At 52.0% G+C, this 20,946-nt stretch overlaps 1 protein-coding gene and 1 long non-coding RNA gene across 25 annotated transcripts in view; one reads left to right on the forward strand and one right to left on the reverse strand.

The window, feature by feature from the left end:
- MYO18A (myosin XVIIIA) overlaps positions 1 to 20,946 on the reverse strand; it is a 98,792-nt gene that overhangs the window by 70,629 nt on the left and 7,217 nt on the right. For 22 of the 24 annotated variants that reach the window (XM_049114830.1, XM_049114834.1, XM_049114833.1 and 19 more), the window contains exon 2: positions 15,484 to 16,565. In XM_049114830.1, the coding sequence (XP_048970787.1) occupies positions 15,484 to 16,482 (999 nt within the window). In that variant the 5' untranslated portion in view covers positions 16,483 to 16,565. The remainder of the gene's footprint in view (positions 1 to 15,483; positions 16,566 to 20,946) is intronic. The other 2 variants (XM_049114812.1, XM_049114828.1) reach the window with 1 other exon arrangement.
- Positions 1,342 to 5,657, forward strand: LOC112677639 (uncharacterized). Its single transcript, XR_003147122.3, has 2 exons — positions 1,342 to 3,026; positions 3,772 to 5,657. It is a non-coding gene; the product is annotated as an uncharacterized LOC112677639 (long non-coding RNA).

A 20,946-nucleotide genomic window follows, 5' to 3' on the forward strand; every position in this document is an offset into this window, starting at 1 on the left:
CAGGCTACAGGGACTAGTTCATGGAAGGCATATGATCCAATCAGTACCGAGGCCATTGAATGAAACTTTGGATTACTGAAAGAGTCACACTTCTCCCATAAGACCTGAACCTGGTGCTGTGCCATTTTGTCATCAGTTGTCTGAGGACCAAGCCAGTATGGAAGATGAACTGAGAGACAGGAAAGGCCTGGTTTCTAGATGAGGCTGAACTTACAACCAGTTCTACCCCCTGAATGTTTCAGATGTTTGACCCCAAGCATTTCTTCTTTTTAAACCAGGTCAGCTGGGCTCTGTCACTTGCAATTGAAAGGGTTGTACCTGAGGAAAAAAGGGAGGTAAGCAGCCTAAGCACAATGCAGGCACATTCTGAGCACTAGCCACGAGTCAGGGCTGGAGTCAGGGATCGTGCTGCTTGTTTTCCTCACAAAACTCTGGGAGGTGAGTGCTGCAAAAGAGGAATCATGGTCTGGGAAACAGGCTTACAGAGGTTAAATGACTTGCCCGAAACCACATAGATAGTGATTGGCAAGACCAGTTAGGACACTAGTCATTCTGACTCCAGAGCCCTGCTCCTTCCACTCTCCCTCCTGCCTGGAAAACAGTGGGGGTCACAGCAGGCTTCTGGATAATGAAGGGACATGATTAAACCATAGCTTTAGGAGTGCTGATCTAACAAAAGGATGCTGGGAAGCAAAAGAGGCTAGAAGCTGAAAGACCACTGAAAGTCAAGGAGATGGCCAGAGGACGGATGGGAGCGGGGTTGGTATCTCCTGTATGCTGATGGTGGGGAAGAGACAGTGGGTGATGCAAGACAGAGACTCAGCAACTATGCGGGGAGGCTGGGAAATGGGCACGGAAGTTGAAGGGTGGGGTTAGGAAGAAGATGTAAAGCCTCCAACGTTTCAAGCTGTCAAGATTTCAAGAGAACAATCTGAAGCCACTATCTAAAACAGGAATGTCAGATGGAGATAGCTTGGAAAACACTGAGCCTGGTGTTCTACTTGACATCCTAAAAGAATATCTGACCTTATCTCTCTAGTTCCTCTTTAATTCAAAACTCCTTTAAAGAGAAAGAAAAGGTTTATAAACACTATCCCACAGTGCTTGTATTAGTACGAATTTGCAATGTACAAACTGTCATTAACAGAATTTACGGAAGCTAGGGGACATGCACTGTTTCAATGAGGTGGTGAAAAGGGCAAGCCCAGGTCTGGGTGCAGACACTGCTGCCCTCCAGGCGGTCTCGGTGGCCCGCCGGGCGGGAGTGGGAGGTGGGGGGGGGAGCCGGGTGGGCCCCGGGCCCCGGCCCCGGCCCCAGCCCCAGCCCCAGCCCCGCCTGCGCTTCCAGGCCCAGCCCACCTGCCGGCAGGCGCAGGGGCGGAGCCTGGGAGGGGCGGAGCCGGGGAGGGCCAGCTCCCGCACATGCGCAGTGCGCCCGGAGCCGCAGGGCGCACCCGCCCTGCAGCGCCTCGGCAGCCCGGCAGAGGGCGGCCGCTCCCTTCTCGCCCGCCCTGGCCGCCCGAGCCGCGGGATTTCACCTCAGCGGGGCAGGCGTCCAGGCCACGCCCCCGAGAGGCGTCCCCCGGGAGCTCGAGACTGAGGGGGCTGCGGCGGCAAGATGGCCTCTCGCTTTATGCTGGAAGGGTACGGTCGGGGCGGCCGGGCAGAGCGCGGCGCCGCCTTTGTCTAATCACCGCTCCATCCGCAAGACCCAGAACGGCCCCTGCATGTAGCGGGCACTCAATACGTGCTCACTGATGGAATAAAATGGATGCATGAATGAATGAGTACGTGCATAAACAGAAGACTCCGGGGACGCGACGCTTTAAACGTGTGCTGGGGGGCGAGGCCTGCGACCGGCAGTCTAGGAAAGTCAGGGGAGGCGGCAGCCCCGGATCACCACCCTCACTGCCACTGAGGTTAGGTCTCCGCACTCCGCCAGCCCCTGCCTTAGCCCTCCCAAAGCTTTGCTCAGACCCCGGCGACAGAGCCCAGGTGCATGTGGGCTTGTCCTCTCTGCTAAGACCAGGTCTGTCCCTCGCAGTGGGACCTGGCTGCCTGCACAGCCCACTGCAGTAGGTCTGCTGCTCCCCAGACTCTCGGCTTCGGGGGATTTCCTCAGGGTCCCTGGGGATTTCCACATTGCCTCTGCTTTGCCAAGCTCCCACGAGGCCCAAAGCCAAGCGCCTGCCTTGACAGAATCCTCCATACCGCTGCCCAAATCCTACCCAAACTTGGTTCACCCCTGAGTCTACCAAATGTACCACATACACAATATTCCCATCCCCAACCCCCTCTGGCAGACATGAGAGAATAAGCATAATGAACTATTGTTCTCTTTTTCACATAAATGACAACTCTTTTCTATTTCCACAGAAGAAAAAAAAGGAAAGCCAGTTTAAGGGTCGGCCACACAGATTTAAATAAAACATCAGGAAGGTCTTCCCGGGTATGAGAGATGGAAACACATGGTGCTTATTCTCAGCGCCAGGGAGGCTGCTTCAGACAAGCCTCAGGTTCCTCCAAACACTGGACACTTGATACATAGTTTGAGGATCTGTGTGTTCACCTCTGGAGGCCTTTTTTTTTTTTTTTTAGCCTGTTTCTAGAACCCTTTAAAGTAAAAATAAAGCTCAAATTCAATCTCCATAGAAGTAGGAGGAATGAAGCAAAAGCTTCTTTCCTACCAACCTACCACCTCCACATTACCAGCCTTGGCCAAATCCACTGGGGCATGTGAGCACCTGTGTGTTACAGAGCTGGGCAGAAAACATGCTTGGCAAGGTGGGGAAGCACTGCCCCAGTTGTGGTGGCTCACAGCCAGGGACCTGTTGGCCCTGGGGCATCAGGATTCCAGAGCTGCTGAAGTGTAGAAATTGCCAAAGAGGACAAGCCTTCCTTCCTGAGAGGAAGGGAAAATGCCACCATCCCCAGCCTCACCAGGAGGGCTGCAAGAGGAGAGAAGCCTTCAAGAGCACCCCACCATTGTTTTCTGAGAACTCTCTGAAGCTGCACTGTTCAATGTGGTAAGCCCGAGCCACATGTGGCTACTTAAATTTAAGTTAAATTGAAACAATGGGAATACTTCTGATTAAATTAAAACCAAAAAAATTTTTTTTTTTTAAGATTCACTCCCTCAGTCATGCCAATCACATTTCAAGTGCTCAGAAACCACCTGTGGTGGCTAATGGCTACCAGGTTGGAAAGCAAGGACTGCTGAACATATCTTTTTTTTTTTTTTTTTTCATAAGAGACATAGAGAGAGAGAGAGAGAGGCAGAGGGAGAAGCAGGCTCCATGCGGGGAGTCCCACGTGGGACTCAATCCCAGGTCCCCAGGATCAGACCCTGGGCTGAAGGCAGCGCTAAACCGCTTAGCCACCGGGCTGCCCTGAACATACCTGTTTTGGCAGAGCCTCCTGTCAGACAGGTCTGATGGAGAGAGCCCCCTTTCAGCTTGTCCTGGTCATCCTGTCCAAAGACTCTGTCAGGTGTTGCCCCCTGACCACCTGCTGTTCTCTCCTACCCCTGCCCCAGATTATGCTTAGGCTCCCGTCCAGTCCCTGTGTACCTTGCCCTGACCCCTGGGCCTCAGAAAGAAGTGGGGGAAGGGGACACAGTTTAGCCACAATATAACAACTAGCCAGGGAACAGAAGCCAGATGCAGAGGGGCTGAAAAGGCAAAGCTGAATGGAAGCCAGCCCCCACTCCAAGGCATCCCAGGCCTGGGAGAAAGCCCCTTGGTGCCACACAATCGTTCCTTGTTTCTACAGAGTCTCTGGACCATGCATGGGTAAGACATCTGGAATGTAGTGGCCTGAGGGCTTCCCCGCACCACCCGCTGCCGGACTCATCTGATGTGAGTGCTCCCAGAGAGAGATGTCCCAGCAGAACCCTGAGTTTTCAAGGGCAAATAAGGCCAATAAAGCTTCATTCTGAGCAGCATGCCAGGAGTTCTGCCCACGGAGCAATGGGGACCATAACTGGACATCTCCCTGTGTCACTCACTGGATGAACCAACTGAAGAAGGTAAGGAGGAGGACATGGCGGAAAAGGACTTTAGGACATGCCCGCCAGGCTAGAGAGGCTCAAGCAAGCTCCCCAAGCCTTGGATCCATGGAGGAATAAGGGAACAGGACATGGGTCTGACAGCTACCACAGTCTCTCACAGGCACTTAATATGAAAGGTTTTACTTAGAAAATCCAAGTGGGAGAGTCTGGGTGAGCTCATATGTGTGGTAAAGGAGCAGAAAATAGACCCAGGAAATTGTAGGTCGGGGCTGCCTCTCTGTTCTGTGCCTCCATTCTGTCCTCAGTTCCTGTTTAGCCCTAATCCAGATGCAAGATGGGCGTGAAGAAACAAAATAAGTTGTGGAGAGACCACAAAAAAGTGAAGTCTGTTTAACTGGAAAACAAACAGGTAGAAAGAAGCCTGGTATTCCGAAGTTGCTGGCATCGGACAAGAATTTGACTGGAGGCATTCATGGGAAAAGGAGCACAATTTTAAAGATGCATTGAACTACAGGCTAGTTTGGATAAACTCTGAGGCTGCCATGTGGCCCTGAGTCAACCTGGGGACTGATCTGGGTCTTATTTCCCCATCTTCACTTGGAGGCCCTTTGGGGAAAAGCACCATTCTGGAGACGAGAGTAAAGTGCCCTGTACTGTGCCCCCTTCATCCCCCCACCACCATCAGCAGAGCTGAGTCATTAACAGGCCTGTGGCATTCCTGGACAGATGGCCCATCAGGCTCCCAGGCACCAAGTACCTCCCAGCACCTTACAGACAGATTAATGATGACGATAATGCTATTCTAAGTGACTTGTGTGTAATGATTAGTTGAATCCTTAAAATAACCTTACAAGAAAGTAGTAGTAGTAGTAGTAGTAGCAGTAGTAGTAGTAGTAGTAGTAGTTTACAGGTGAGGAAAGTGAGGCACAGAGAAATTAAATAATTTGCCCAAGGTCACACAGCTTAGTAAACAGTCAGGATTTGAACCCAGGAGTCCAGCTGCAGAGTCCATGTTGTACCCAATATACACCAATGTATTAACAATATATACATAATCATCAGCATCTTCTGATTTGTGGGCTCTTCTGCCAATGCTGCCTGCCTCCTTTTTCTCCTCCCCAAATGAGCTGGAAGCAGTTCCACAGCCAAAACCAGCCCTTCCATCCAACTTCATATTTGCCAAGCATCTGTTTCTATAGCAACAATAAGATCTGCAGTTTCTGGATTTTTGAAGAGAATATGTGGGGCGGGAGAAGAGGGGACCCTTTATAGCATGGGTCCCTCTTTCAGAGGCACAGAAGAGAGACTGAAAACAGGTGTGTTAAGGAAGATGCAGGGGCTGAGTAGGGAACCCAGGGCTATGATAGAAGCCAGAAAACTGCTATGCCTTGCCTCAGAGACTAACTCCTATGGTCTGGACAGAGAAGGGGAAGGCCAGTTAGAAGGATTAGAAGCTGACGGCAGAAATGCTTTGGAAGAGTCTGAGAGAAAAGGACACCCAGACTAAATTTTGCAGTGTATGTGTGTGTGTGTTCCAAGCCATTTCCAAACTGGGTATCCTATCACAGAGCCTGGTTCTGCGCCACAGGTCGAGGCCAAGGAGTGATGGATGGTAGCAGGGAACAATAAAGGAGTCCTGGAAGAGGAACGCAGACCGGCATCTGAGTGCCTATATCGGGTGGTTCACCTCCACCGGAGAGGGTGAGAGTATTCTGGGTGGGGTGGTCAGGCTAATACCCCTCACCTTCACAACACCTAGGCCTCATTCCAGCCTGCCACCCCCAACCTCATTTATACAAGAAACACCTGTCATTGTCCAGAAATCCTGAGGCCAGAATCCAGATCACTGCAGGCCGCCTGTGCAGTGCAGGATCCGCCAGGCAAAGCCAAATGCTCGGGGGAACAAGAATGTTTGCTGGTCCCTTGATTCTAGGAAGACAGCCCACAGCCGTCTCCCAGGCTTCTCAGGCAGTAGGCCTAGTTTCCTTTCAGCTTCTATTGAACTTGATGCATGGCCAAGTGAGTGGGGACTCAACCTTACCCGGTGCCTGTGTCCTCTATGTAACCTAGGCCACCTGCGGGGGGAAGATCCAAGGCTGTACCTAGCTCAGCATGAGCTGAGTCCCCAGTGCCTGAAGTACCAGGCACATGGGCTTCCACAGCCTGGATGGCTCCAAGTAGCTGGAAGATGCCAGCTACTCGGGGAGGAAACCTTCCACTGTTCTGAAGCCAGCTTCTTCAATTGGCTCCACAACTAGACCAGTCGACTCACAGATGTGGGAGGCGGGGGCCAGGAGAGGCACGACCAACTGAAAGGGCTCCCAGCAGAAAGAACCAGTAGGGAGACCATTTCAGACCCTGTTCCTCACCCTGGCCTTGGAAGGCTCCACTGGAATCCCCAGACACTTTCTCCATGATGAGATGGGGCTGGGCATGAAACTGGGTATCAGTCATGAGTGTCTCATGCTGCCTGACAGTGCTGTCACTGCCTGGCCTCTAGCCCATGCCACCCTGGGCTGAGATCTATCTTTTTGCAGATGTCTTCTCTTCTAGAGAAAGCACAGGTTCCCTGGTCATAGGGATGGCGTATTCAGCCTTTCTCCTCCACAGAACTGAGCCCACAGGGTGACATGGAACAGGTGCCCTTCAAGGCTTTCTGACATCCCACCTCAATTGTGCCAGGCTCCATCCTGGGCTGTTCACATTGGGCCTTCCTATGGCCCAGAGCCATGCTCCCCACCCTCACCTCCCAGCCCTCCTCTGCCCAGGGCCAGGGCCAGCCTCAGTCTTAACTGCCAGGAGAAAGAGCCTTGGAAGTACCCTCTGCAAGAAATCTCCCCTCCCTATGGGTACCCTGCACACCATAGGGCCTGGCAGTGAGAGAAACTGGGGAGGGAAAGAGGAAGTGAGTCAGCTCCTTGCAGAAGTGGGAGTGGAAGGGAGGGGCCAGCAATACTGAGGTCAAGGGGCAAAAGGCACAGAGGCCAGAAGGGTCACTAAAGAGAGGGAACCAGGCCCTGGAGACATTACGGGGGCCCACTGAGAAGGGGTGGGTAAGGGGGACAGACTCAGCAGTGCCACCTCCTGCCAAGGCTGGGTGGCCCCCACAGGCCAGAGAACCTGGATCTGGCAGCCACAGCCCCACCTGAGGATGGAATCTGAGGCAGCTCCCCTTCCTGACTCACTCACCGGGTGGAGGAAGTGAGGCTTGTGGGATATGGCCAGCTATGTTCTCTCCTCACCAGAGGAGTTTCTGGTGCCGAAGGCCTCCCTGCACCACCCGCTGAGGCTCCGAGCATAGAGCAGTTGGGATGCCCTAGCATGTTCCCTGGCCCTCTCTGGCAGCCCCTGCCCATGGGGGAGCTGTCCCCAGGCTCCAGCTGGAATCTGTTGCCCTGACTGGGAAAAATCCTTGCTGTGAAAATTCCCAGCCTGCTGACATTCCAGCACGCAGGCAGAGCAGGAAAGCAGCAGAAGGAAAGAGGAAGTCTTGAGCCCTGCTGAGCTACATCCTACCCCCTCAGAGACTGCAGCCAGTATGACAAGCACATTTCTCCAAGGACCCCTGGGTTGGACGCTGTGTGACCCCACATAACTCCAAATCTGCTTCTTACCTGAGCCCAAGCTTCTCACCCAAAGACATCAGTACAGGGCCGGGAGGCAGGCCATCCTGTGACCTGCTCCTAGATGCCTAGAGTCTACCTCTCCTCCATTCCTGTGGGACATGCTGAGTGCCCAGGCACATAAGAAACAGGGAGTAAAGCTAGGATATGTCCTGCAGACAAGTCACCAAGGCAAGTCAGGGTGGGGAGGGTTCTAGAAACCAAAACTGAGGTACATGAGGAAAACCATGTAGAAAGAATAGGAAATCAGTTCCTGACCAGGGAACCATCTTCTTTCCTTCAACAAATATCATGAAGTGCTCCAGAAGCACCAGAGAAATAAGATAATGAATTAATAACAAGCTTGATGAAAGTTATCAAAGAAAAGGATGTGACAACTCAGAAGGTCAGGGAAGGCTTCCCTGAGGAAGTGACATTCAAACCAGGGCCAATGTGTATGAGGGCATGAGGATGGGCAAGGAAAGGCATTACAGACATAAGGAACAGCAGGGACTCCATGGGAGAAGCCAGCACGAGTTCTTCGTTGCTACCTACTACCTGCTAGGCCCTCTGCCAGGCCATGCACCTCACCTTTCCCCCCACAGTGCACATGAGGAAACAACAGGATGCAGTCCCCATGTGACAGAAGGAGACCTGTTCTTAGTCAGAGGTGACACTCTGAGGATCTTGCAACCTCAAGTACTGCAGAGGTCAGTACTAGCATGTCAGACCCCTCCAGGGTCTAGCAGATGTGTAAGGGGCAAAGTGTGCCTCTATATCACCTGCTAGAAATCACACTCAAACACCACCAAGACAGATGCTACTTCTCTTCCTAAGGCTTTCCCCAGCCACGCTTCCCAGTACCTCTCTCAGCTAACACCTGCTGCCACCTGGGCTCGCTTCCTCTGGCCAATTAATCCTCTGGAAAGACAGAGCAGCAGTCACACCCTTCTACAGCTCACTATCCACAGAGCAAGAGCAAGAATGGCCACTTACTCCTTGCTTCTCCTCCCTTTCTGGAGGAGAGGCCTACAGGGGCAGCAGGAGTCAGAAGGATGTAGGCCTGGGCTGGCCAGTGGATTTATGAGAATATCCAGACACCGTGTTCCCCTACCCTATATAGCACACAAGTGAAGTGCAAGGAGCTGATGCCCTAAATTCAACTCCTGATAAGTTACTTCATAGCCTTGAAACCTTCGGCCACATACTTATCCTTAACCTCTCTGTAATCCGGTATCCTCACCTGTGAAATAAAGACTATACTGCCTGTTTCAGAGGGTTGTTGGGCAAATTAAATGAAAACAGGTGGAACAGTGCCTAACGTAGAGTGAATGCCAGCCACAATCCTCATCCTGGCTAGGACCTCTCAGGCCTGGCCCCCAAGGCATTCCTGTGCAACAGAATATTTATCAGATCAATTAAACACCACTTAGGGAGCATGCAGGTGCCGGACACCGTCCTGGGGGCGCCACACAGGATCCTGGACAAACACCCTACATTCTTCCTGACCCGAGTCCGGGTGAAGCCGCTGGGTCGAGCCCCACCAGGGAAGAATGTCATGCCCTCATTCAGAGAAACCTATGGCGGGAGATTAAAGCAGCGGAGTGGTGACTCGGGTCTGAGGAAATAGTTTCCCAACCAACCCAGAGCCAACAACTGAAAAAATAAGCTTTGCTGACACTATCCCCTGTATTTAACAGAACAGAAGCTGCTGCCAAACACCACGCAGGGCTCTGGGCTGGGCTCCCTGCAGCCCCCCCCAAAACTGCACAGCAGGAGGGGTGGGGAGACAGAAGACTCCACTCCCTCTCAGCGCCCATCTGGCCCAGGGGGCGCCTGCGGTGATGCCAGAGGCCTGGAGCACATCCGCACCCGCTGCCTGGCACTAAGGATGGAAGTGCCAGGCAAGCCCCCTCCCCAACTGGGTCTTGGGCCGCAGCCCCCACAGACCCAGGCTCCCCAACTTAGGCTACAGTGAGGAAAGCCCAGCAGCTCAGCATGGTGGGGTGGCGGGAGCACTGCTGGCAGGCAGACCGCGTGCTTGTGGTTTCTGGGAAACGCAGAGATCGGCAGCATTTTTAAAATACTTGTGTTCCCACCCACCACACACCCCCCTTCACCCCACTCCTCAACCCCCCCACCCCAGTCTGGGTGTTTGCATATCTGGTATTTTCCAGAACCATCTCAATGTAAATAAGAGATTAGAAGGGAGCAGAGGACAGGGTGGCCAGGGGCAGCAGGGTGGGCCACGGGGCCTCTGGCCAGGGCCAGAGGGGCCAGCGCAGGCCACCTCAAACCCAGGCCCTGCCCCCACACCAGGGCTCTGAGCCGTGCCTGCAAAAACAACCAATGACCATGACATGTACCCACACCCAGTTAGTTCAATGTGGCCTGGGCACCATGCCCACCACCCACGGGCTGGGTGGCCAGGGCACTCTGGGGCTGCGGTTCGTCTAGCAGCTCATGGGGAAGAAGGCAGAATGTGCCTCTGAGGGCAGAGAAGGGAGACCTAGTAGAATAGAAATGACCTAGTCCACCACTCTATGCTGCTGGTCCCATGTACCCCACTAATCCAGGATCAATAACTCCCAAAGACCTTTCAACCAACATTTCTCACACACTTGACACCTACCCACTGGCACCTCATTCATTACCAAAAGAACTCAGTTTGGGTTCTACTCTGAGCCCCCAAGCCAGAGCTCTCACATGGTGAGGCTCTGATGTCAGAAGTGCCTAAAGCTTTGGCACAAAATGAAATAAGAATTTTCTGTTTAAAACAAACAAACAGTTACGATAACTCTCTCGGGTCCCCTCACTCTTTGGGAGCTTTTTACCAACACTTTACTATTACCGCTCAATAAACTTTGCTTTGCTGCCCCCCAAAATGAAAACAAACAAACACCAAAAACCTCTCCAAGCATCATTTGGAGTAACATTAGGAACAGAGGGGGTTTAGAACACTGAGCCAGGCAGCACCCAGCAGCTCCAGCAACACCAGAAGCCCCAGGAAAAGCCCACTGCTTAGCAGCTGGCCTGCCAGACCTGAAACAGTACAGTCTTCTGTCTCTCCTTGGTACCCTGCTGGTCCCAGTTCTGGAAGGCCTTGGGGGCCTGGGGCAAGGTTGGTGAGGCTTGTACAGCTTCTGTCCAGGACTCAAGGGCTTCCTGGCATAGGGGCCCCTGCCCTTCTCCCAGATGTAGGCATCCCCACCCGCCAGTCTCCTTTCTCCCATCGGCAGTCCTGAGATGCTGGAAAGACCTAGGGGAGCACCCAGCACCCCAGTTTTTCCTTCAGATGGTTGTCTCTGACGACAGGGCTGCAGGGAAAGAGTCTGAACAAAAGCATCATGAGTTCCCACTGGAAAGAAAACTTTACCAGGAGCAAAGATGGGAAAGCACAAGGACGGGCTAATTAAGGAAGCAAACAAAATTACCTTCCCTGGATGGCTTGAGAGACTGGGCAGAGGGGAAGGTACTGATCTTCTTTATTTTTTTTAATATGTTTTTTTAAGATTTTATTTATTTATTCATGAGAGACACAGAGAGAGAGAGAGAGGGACAGAGACACAGGCAGAGGGAGAAGCAGGCTCCATGCAGGGAGCCTGATGTGGGACTCGATCCAGGGTCTTCAGGATCACACCCTGGGCTGCAGGCGGCGCTAAACCGCTGCGCCACCGGGGCTGCCCAGGTACTGATCTTTTTTTATTTTTTTTATTTTTTTTTATGTTATTTTTTTTATTTATCATAGTCACAGAGAGAGAGAGAGGCAGAGACACAGGCAGAGGGAGAAGCAGGCTCCATGCACTGGGAGCCCAATGTGGGATTCGATCCTGGGTCTCCAGGATCGCACCCTGGGCCAAAGGCAGGCGCCAAACCGCTGCGCCACCCAGGGATCCCGGTACTGATCTTCTTAAGCATTTACTACCTACCGAAATCTACGAAAGGTGGTTTACACAGAGGTGACAACCTCTTCAGGAACCTCATAGCCCTATAGGCTTTAAGTACAAACCCCAGGTCCAGAGGGAGAAGAAACTGTATCACAGATCTCTGGTAAGTGCCTGACAGCTGCAGACAGCCTAAGAAAATAGACCCCACTGGAAGGGGGTGGGTGCAATGTTTTAACCACTGCTACCTCGCCCCTCCCACCACAACTTCGAAAGCTCAGGGAAGCAGTGCTTTCTGGGTAGAGCTCCCATGCAGGCTAGTTCCTCTGACTCTTGATGGTAGGACAGCCACATTAGCCAGGGTTTAGCCAGGTGGGCTCTTCTGAGCTTAGAAACATCCTACACTACTGCTTCCTGCGATGGGCCCACTGAGGATACAAACAGAAGGGCCTGGCTCTCCTCTCTCCCAGGCCTCATCCTTCTCAGTTGGCCCTTGACTTTCCTACTTGGATTTATGGAGCAGGAGAAAGGGATTCTGATCCAACTGGGACTTAAGATCCTCATCTGTACCACTACCTCCTTTCATCTCACTAGACTCAGGGAATGCTTTGTCTTTTGACAGACAATGTAAGAGTAACTGATCCAAAACCAAATACCCCAAAATGCTCTCCCTGAGGAGCCAAGAAAGAACTTAGTGTCTTCCTCCAAACCTGGCATCCTACTTGGCTCTCCTCTTCTCCATCCCCCCAGCCAGTCAGTCACCAAGGCTACAGAGTCCCTTGGTTGCTCAAGTCTGAAATCTCTCTCCACCTCCACTGCTCTACCCAAGTGTGGGCCTCTGTTCCAGGATGACAACGGTCGGGCCCTCACTGTTTGCTCCATGGCTGCCCTTGCTACAGCCAAAAGCATTCTCCACAAGCAGCCAGAGAGATTTTCTAAAATCTTTTCCTATCACTCCCTGCTTCCTGACCTTTGGTGGAAGCTCGCATTCCTTAGGCTGGTTCACACGGGGCCTTCATGACCTGTCCCCTGCTTGCCTCTTCGGCCACTTCTCTCAGTACTCATTCCTCACGCACTGTGCCCCCAGCCTTATCCCCCAAATGCGTCATTCTCTCTCCAACCTCTAGGTCTTGGTATGAGTCTCTTACAGCCCTCCCCTTCCTCCTGCCTCCCCTGCATTCACATCCCACCCAGATGTCAGCTTTCCCTGTGATCACTCCCAGGACTGTACTGGAAGTCCCTCTGCTGTGCCTCTGGGACCCTGTACCGGCCCCTGTTGGGGAGCATCTCAAGCAGCACTATCATCATCTACTACTTGACCATCTCTTCTGCTAGACGATGAGTTCCTAGGGGCTGGGGTTATGTGCTACTCACTGCTGGATCCCAGGATCTAGCACACAGCTTGTGCTCAGCAGATATCCGTTTAATGAGTGGAGTGGAAGAACAGATGGTGGAAGAAGAGCTGCTTCTCCCAGGCCTGCTGAGTGACTTCTATTGGGCTCCATGTCTGTCCTACTACTGTGGCTCACCCCTACTCCCAATGGAACCTTACTAGCAGCTACAAGGACATGTGGAGGTGTGAGCCAAGCATTCTGGACACACATCATGTGAGAAGGAAACCTGAGGGGCTGTCTCTCCCTGGGGCCTTCTCAACAGGCCAAGGAGAGGAGCCACGAGGCCTGGTCTCCATCTGTGTGCAGAAAGAGAACAGATGGCTAGCCAGTTCCCTCAGAGCTCCCTGGGGACAGGCAATGTGTGGACACAGTTGATGGATGACCTGATGGGCAGGGTGGCCGCCAGGAGCTGTCCTCGTGGGGCCAGAGTTGTCAGGGTGCCCCACCCAGAAGCCTTGAGGAAGTGGGAAGACTCTTCTTGGCATGGAACTGGGCTTAGAACTGCTGCCAAGAAGAGAAGCCAGAGTGGGAGGAAGAGGAGGATAGAGAGGATGAAAGCTGCAGTAGAGGCCGCAGCACTCCCACACCAGCTCCGGGTCTGTCCCAGGAGGTCAGGATGCTGGGCTCCCTCTGTTCCTCTCTGCTGTGGCCTGAGTTCCTGCCACCTGCCAGAGAAGAAAAGATGTGGGGCTTCCTCAGCCCTATGCGTCTCACTGCTCTCTCAGATGGCTCTTGGAAACTCATGAGGTTGGAGCTTGCTATATGTCCCCTGCCAGATCCCCCAGGCATCAGCCTGGGGAAGAAGTCCTCTGGGCACCATGGGGCTTGGCCCAGGGGGACTGGGGCAAGCCAGCATTTCAGGGATACCAGCTCTCGCTGTAATATGGAATCTACTGGGGCCTCTAAAGCTGAACCATTCATATCCCCAGGGATGGAGGAGCAGCAGCTCGTTGGAAAGGGAGAGTGGCTGAGAAATATGAGATGCCAGGATGATTCCTAGACTATAGAGAAAATGAAAAAGCATCTGGGATGTCAGGCCCAGGGCCCCACAAAGGTCTGTGCTGTGGTTCAGCGGGGGAGCTGGCAACAGTCCCCCAGGGGATTCATTCTTTAAGAACAAAATTCCATCTGTTAAAAATGTTAGCCTGGGAGTACACAGACATGGCAACATAGTATGGGCTTTGATTCTAAGATAAAGACTGCTCCTTCTACCCTGTGGTTCCCTGAGCTCAGTCTAGTTTGGTGACTGACACACAGTAGGTGTTCTATGAGAGTTTCTGGAATAAATGAGTCCTGGTCTTCCCTGGATTTCACAATAGGCTCCCTCCGACTCACTACCCTTCCTGACTAGCAAAACTGCTTGACTTCCACTGGGCCCAAAGTAAAGGAAGGTCTGGAACCCACCTCTGGTACTTCCTGCCAGACTTTGACCCTGCCGCTCCCAGGCTCTCCAGGCCCTACATGCTGCTAGGCTGAGCCATCTGAGCATCTACTTCCCCTCCCCGGGAGAAAGCCAGCACCAGGACTCTGCCTGCTTCCTTAGCATTTCCTCCCACTTCTGACTTTGATACATCTGGCCAGTCACTTAGTGCTGAAAGGTCCTGGCCAGGCTGTGCAGTGGTCTCACTGCAGGGACCAGATGAGCAATCCTAAAACCCACAGTTGGGAAACAGGGATGGCCAGAAGCCAACATGTTCTTCATGTTCTGTCTCCAGGTGGAATATTCTAAACTGATATGTTGTAGCCACCCTATCCAAAGACCCCAGGGTTAGAGATCACTGTTCCCCTGGAGACCCTCTCATACACATCATCGAAATCTTTTCTGCTCCTATATCATCCCTTCCACAGCTGTTTTGTGACAGCAGGATAACAGCTGGGGTCTCAGGGATAGTCAGATCATACTATTTCTGCAGGCTTGATAACTGTTATGTTTCCAGAGTGTTTTCTTCCAGGAGAGGTAGTGAAGACTCTTAGAGCCCAGGTGATCTTTATAAATCAGGTCCAGTCACTCCCCTGCTTCAAACCCTACAATGGTCCCATTTCACTGGGACAAAATCTCAACTCCTATTATGACTTACAAGGTCCTCCATGATCTGGCTCCTGCTTATCTCTGCAATCTTACCTCCTATTCAAGTCCTCATTCAAGTGCAAGAGGAGACCTGAAGTCATCTTACTCCAGAGCTAGCAAAAACAGTTGCACATCCCAGATATTCCGTGACACCCTTGCCTTGAAATAATTCATCTTTTTCTTTTAAGTCTAATGGCTAAAAAACATGGAAATCCTATATTTTAGTCCAGATACCAGGCTGGACTAGTAGTCCAGACTGTCTCTCATCTGAAGTGGCACGTGTTTAGCCTCCATGCCCCAATTTAGAGCTCAGGAAACATGGTGCCCAGACCCTTAACCCTTGTACCCTGAAGCTTATGTCACCAAGGACCACCCCATACTAAGGTCGCTACTCCTCACAGGTCAGGTAAACCATCCTTGGGGCCAAGGAATGGCATGACTTCACCATTCCTGGCTACCCCAGTCATCCCCCCAAGCACAAATCCCAACCTCTGCTCCTCCCCACCTCCCAGGGGGATATACTCACATTGGCCAGCTCCCTGCGGGGTCCTTCACCACTCCGCAGCCAGCTCCGGCTCAGCTCGCTGAGCTCTGGAATGGGTTGCACCTTGAGCCGCACGCTGTCCCCAGACTGCCGGATCATCTCCACGATCTCATCCCTGGACTTGCTCTCCACGTTGTGCCCATTAATCTCCACCAGACGATCACCCGGCACCAACCCCAGGGCCAGGTCCTTGGTGCCCGCGCCTGGCTCAGCAAAGTGTACCACCCTTCGGTAGACCTGGCCCTCGGGGCCCCGATCCAGCATGGTGGTGCGTCGCAGGGAGAAGCCAAAGTCACCAGTGGGCCTCCTTTGCAGCTCCAGCTCCCGGAGGGCAGGTGGTGGCAGGTGTGCCACGGGGGGCAAGCGCAGGTCAGCAGGGAACCTCTTAGTCACAAGCTCAGGGCCTCGGGACCGGGGTCCAGGCCTCGGGATGCCTGAACCAGGATGCTGTGCCAGCTGTCCCTCCAGAGTCCTCACCTCCACCTGTGGGGAGGGGGCTGCAGAGTGCTCAGAAGGGGTGGAGGTTTCAGAGGCGCTCTCATCCCGGCTCCGCTGGGAGAAAGAGAAGCGTTTGACAATCATCTGGGAGTTCTGCTTGGCCAGGGAGCCAAACTTGGCGGCCCGCTGCAGCACGGAGCCGCGGAAGCTGCCCTCCTCACCCTTGAGGTCATCGCTGGAGCTGGCGGTACTCAGGTGGCCCGAGTCCAGGATGACGCTGCCCCTGTTGCTGTCGGAGTCAATGTCAGTCAGGTGCAGGTCGGAGCTGCTGGCCACCTTGATGGGGATGGGGTTGGAGATTTCCAGGCGTGTCTTGGATTCGCGCTTTGAGGAGCGGTTCAGATTGAAGAAGCCGCGCCGCAGGCTCATCTCCTCCAGACTCCGCAGCTCCGCTGCCGACATCCGCTCCTTCTTCTCCTTCTTCTCCTTCTTCTCTTTCCGCCCACCATCTTTGTCCTTGTCTTTCTTCATGAGGTTAAACATGGTGGGGTACTGCTTGGGCAGGGGGCAGCACCCCCAGGGGATCACAGGTGCTTAGTACAGGGCCCTTGCGCCCCACCTTGCTGCTGCGAACAAAAACAAGAGACAGAGAAAGGATTATTCGAGCAGAGCCTCTTCCTGGGTCTCCCATCCAGACAAGGCCAACTAATGAGCACAGCTCCCCTTTCCCAAGAGCAAGCTCAGTATGTGCCAGGTGCTCTGCTTTATACAATACCGTCTCTGTGAAGTTAATCCTCGTCACACTGCTATGGGAAGTCTGTGATCACCCCATTTGACAAAGAAGGAAGCTTGAGGTTTAGAGAAGGTTGTAAAAGTCTGTAATGGCCTTTCACCATGATAAGGTGCTTAGTTAGCGGTGGTGTCTAGGAGACCTGCCCTCCTGGCAGGAGGGTGCCATCAAAGCAACCTTGTACCCGACGTCAGATTGAAACACAAAGCTGGGACGCCTGGGTGGCTCAGTGGTTGAGCGTCTGTCTGCCTTTGGCTCGGGGAGTGATCCCGGAGTCCTGGGATCGAGTCCCACATCGGGCTCCCTGCATGGAGCCTGCTTCTCCCTCTGCCTGTGTCTCTGCCCCTCTCTCTGTGTGTGTGTCTCTCTCATGAATAAATAAATAAAATATTTTTAAAAAAAGAAGATTCAAACACAAAGGAAAAAGGAAAGAGACTTCACATACCATCACCTCCCCAGAGCCAATATCGCCTTAAAGCAGCAGTCATCACATGCAGTTTGGCTCTTTGCTCAGCCTGCTGCCCCCCAGAATCAGCCTTAGCTCCTGCCTGACAGAAGACCTCGAAGAACCAACACTTTTTTCACGAGTTCCACTTGCCAGGCACTTGACACACACTCTCATTTGAGCCTCACATCATCCCTGCAACATAGGTATCATTATCTCTCCTTTATAAATGAGAAAATGGGGCTCAGAAAATTAAGTATAGGGATGCCTGGGTGGCTCAGCAGTTGAGCATTTGCCTTCAGGGAGTGATCCTAGAGTCCTGGGATCGAGTGCCGCATTGGGCTCCCTGCATGGAGCCTGCTTCTCCCTCTGCCTGTGTCTTGGCCTCTCTCTCTGTGTCTCTCATGAATAAATAAATAAAATCTTAAGAAAAAAATTAAGTATATGATAGTTGTCACACAGCAAGTCAGCAGCAAATCCTGTTTTCTTTCTGGGGCCTTGGCGCCCTGAGTGAAGCAGGGAAGGAAGGGGAAGTTCCAGACTGAACCGATCCTGAGAAACTCACATCCCTTCTCCACCCCACCCCCCCAGACCAACAACTAAATATAGCCCCGGGAAGAAAGTTGTGGCAGCCTGAGAGAAAATCTGGCTCCAGGGCACAGGGCACGTGCGCCTGCAGTGCCAGCCTACTCCTACCCCTGCGCACACCTGACTGGGGACAGGACCGAGAAAGACCTGGTGGGGGTGGAGTTGCAAGCCAGGAAACAAGTTCTAACCAGCAGGGAACAAAGAGTGGAAGTAGGCCATACCACCTAATTAGAAATTAAATGCAATTTTTTCTCTCTCCATGAAGGCCTCCCGCTCTGAGTTTGAGACACAGGACCTATAAGCTCACTTCCAGCAATGACCTTTTGCAAAGCCCTGGAGAGGCCTTTCCTATCTGTGTCCCACCACCGCCACAACAAAGGATGGCCCTCCAGGTTCCCCAACCTACTGAGATGGACCCCTAGCCCCTGTACAAATGCCGAGGAAGACGTCAAGGCCAGGAATTCCCAAAGGTCCTGGTGGCACTGTCTATTGCCTCCTCCCCACCCAGCACCCTGACCCATGTGGTTCCTGAGAGATCAATGTATCCGTCCCAGAGCAGTGCTCATCACAGAAATACAATTCAAGTCATAGGTGTGATTTAGAATTTTCTAGCAGCCACACTAAAAAAGGTAAAAAGAAACAGGTGAAATTAATGATAAATCTACATGAAAAACATTGAGACTATTTTACATTCTCTTTTCCATATTAAGTCTTCAAAATCCAGTGTGAATTTTATACTTACAGCACATCTTAATTCAGGCTAACTTAATCCAGGCGAATTTTAAGTATTCAACAGCTACTGGCTATTGAACTGGGCAGTACAATTCTAGAGAAATCTTTAATTGTAGAGCATATCCAAAGAGGTGGGGAATCTGACCCAGTTACTAGCTCCCTGTGGACCTAACAAGCACCCCTTTCCCCCTCTGATCTATTTCTACTTAGTAAAACAAAGTTCCCTCTGAACTTTTTGGTTCGAAATGCTCCATGCACAGTGCCTGGGAGTAGGAAGACAGGGCATATAGAGCCCAAGAAGTGCAAAGCCAGGGGCAGCCTTGTCCAGCTGAGTCTGGACTGATTTGGGATGGGGGGAATACCTGGCAGCAGGCATCCTATCTTCAGGGCTCTATTTTGACATGGGGAGTCTCTCTCTCTCCCCTCCTAAGCATTGATGGGGTATGGCACAGACCTACCACATATTAGGACGTGGGATATTTGGTTGGTCATCACCCACCCTATCCCTCACCCGTCACTACCTGTACCATTTTAAAAGGTTGATTTAGGGGCACCTGGGTGGCTCAGTCAGTTAAGCATCTGACTCTTGATTTTGGCTCAGGTCATGATCTCAGGGTTGTGAGATAGAGCCCTGCATCAGGATCCGGGCTCCAGGCTCGGCATGGAGTCTGCTTAAGATTCTCTCCCTCCCCCTCTCCCCATCCTGCCCCATGCTCCCACTCTCTTAAAAAAAAAAAAAAAAAAGGCTGATTTAGAAGATGGCTCCAAAGGTGTGGGAAATGAAGAAAAAAACCTATCTTGGGGACCAGAAAGGGACAAAGGAGTTTCTTGGCCTCAGCCTCAGCCCAACTGCAAGAACCCAACTGCCTACCACACCATCCTACCAAGACACCTCTTTTGGTCTTCAATTCTTACTCTGCAATCCTTACCTTATCCTGGCTCCTTGCTGGGGGCTAGCCATCTGAGCAGTGTCAACGGAAAACAGGCCCCAGAATTCTAGAATCTTTGGGCTGGAAAGGTCCCTGAGAAGTAAGTTCGTGGAAATCCCTGTCTTGGCAAAAGCTTGCCCCTCACTGCGACAGGCAGGAACCACACAGTCACTGCTACAGCAGCAGCACGAGTTGGGTAGCGTGGCTGGGAAGATTAGCAGGTCTGCTATCTAGGCCTGGATCTGCCAATAAATTGCTAGGGGACCTTGAGCCTGTCACTTTGCTCAAGGTTGGACTAGATGATCTAGGTTTCTTCTAGTTCAAAAATTCCAAATATCTAAGTCTCTTGTGGACACAGGTTACTTATTAACTTTCTGCCGAAGCTGTCCCTCTCATCCCAACCCTGGAGCCTTTGGAGGCTGAGTCCATTTCAGCCCTCCCCTCACCATCCCTGTCCTGCCAGTTATGCACACAGCTCACAAGGCACCCCTTCCCCACCATCATCCCTACAATTGCCTGGCTGTGGCTTGGGTTCTCTCCCATACCACCTGCCTGGAGCCACCTGCAACCTCCCTGTCCAGGGCCAGACCCACAGCACAGATGTCTCTGCTCCTCAGAACCCACTCTGCCAGCCACCTGGGCTGTCACCTTCCTATAGACCTTGGACTTTGCAGCATCTTCTGTCCTCAGGTCCAAAGTCTCCAGCAGCAATGACATCAGCACCTTCCCACTCTTCATTTTGGGCTGCACTTTCTATCCACCTCTCCTTCATCTCTTACCCTCCCCAGCAAAGGTTAACTTCCAGTTTTCTGACCTCCTGCTCTGCCTTTCTCCCCTCACCATATTCCAGGAAGCCTTCCCTAATTTTACATGGAGGAAAGGTATGTATATAAATTAGGGTATGTACCTACATCATCTTGACCCTGCTGCTCCCCAAATCAAAGTGAAGTACAATCAACTTAGTCAACTCAGCTGCCTTATTACTTAAAGATGGAGAGCATCTTGACGGCAAGGACCATTTGACTCATATATGCATCTATCTGTTCATCTATAGGAGAAATGATATACATATCCATACAATGGACTATGACTCAGCAATAAAAAGGAAGCAACTACTGATAGACACAACAGGAATGAATCTCAAAAACATTATGTCAAGTGACAGCAAAAGAAGGATTTGACAAAAAGAGTACAAGCTGGGGACACCTGAGGTGGCTCAGTAATTGAGCATCTGCCTTTGACTCAGGTTGTGATCCTGGAGTCCTGGGATTGAGTCCCAAGTCAGGCTCCAGGCTGCTTTTCCCTCTGCCTATGTCTCTATCTCTCTCTGTATCTCTCTCATGAATAAATAAATAAAATCTTAAAAAAAAAAAAAAGAGTACATACTGGTATGGTATTATTTATATGAAGTTCTAGTACAGATGGTCCCTGACTTACAATGGTTCGACTTATAATTTTTTTTTAATTTATTTATTCATAGAAACAGAGAGAGAGAGAGAGAGGCAGAGACACAGGCAGAGGGA

Source organism: Canis lupus, chromosome 9 (assembly GCF_003254725.2).
Source record: "Canis lupus dingo isolate Sandy chromosome 9, ASM325472v2, whole genome shotgun sequence".
In the NCBI taxonomy this organism is placed as follows: Eukaryota; Metazoa; Chordata; class Mammalia; order Carnivora; family Canidae; genus Canis; species Canis lupus.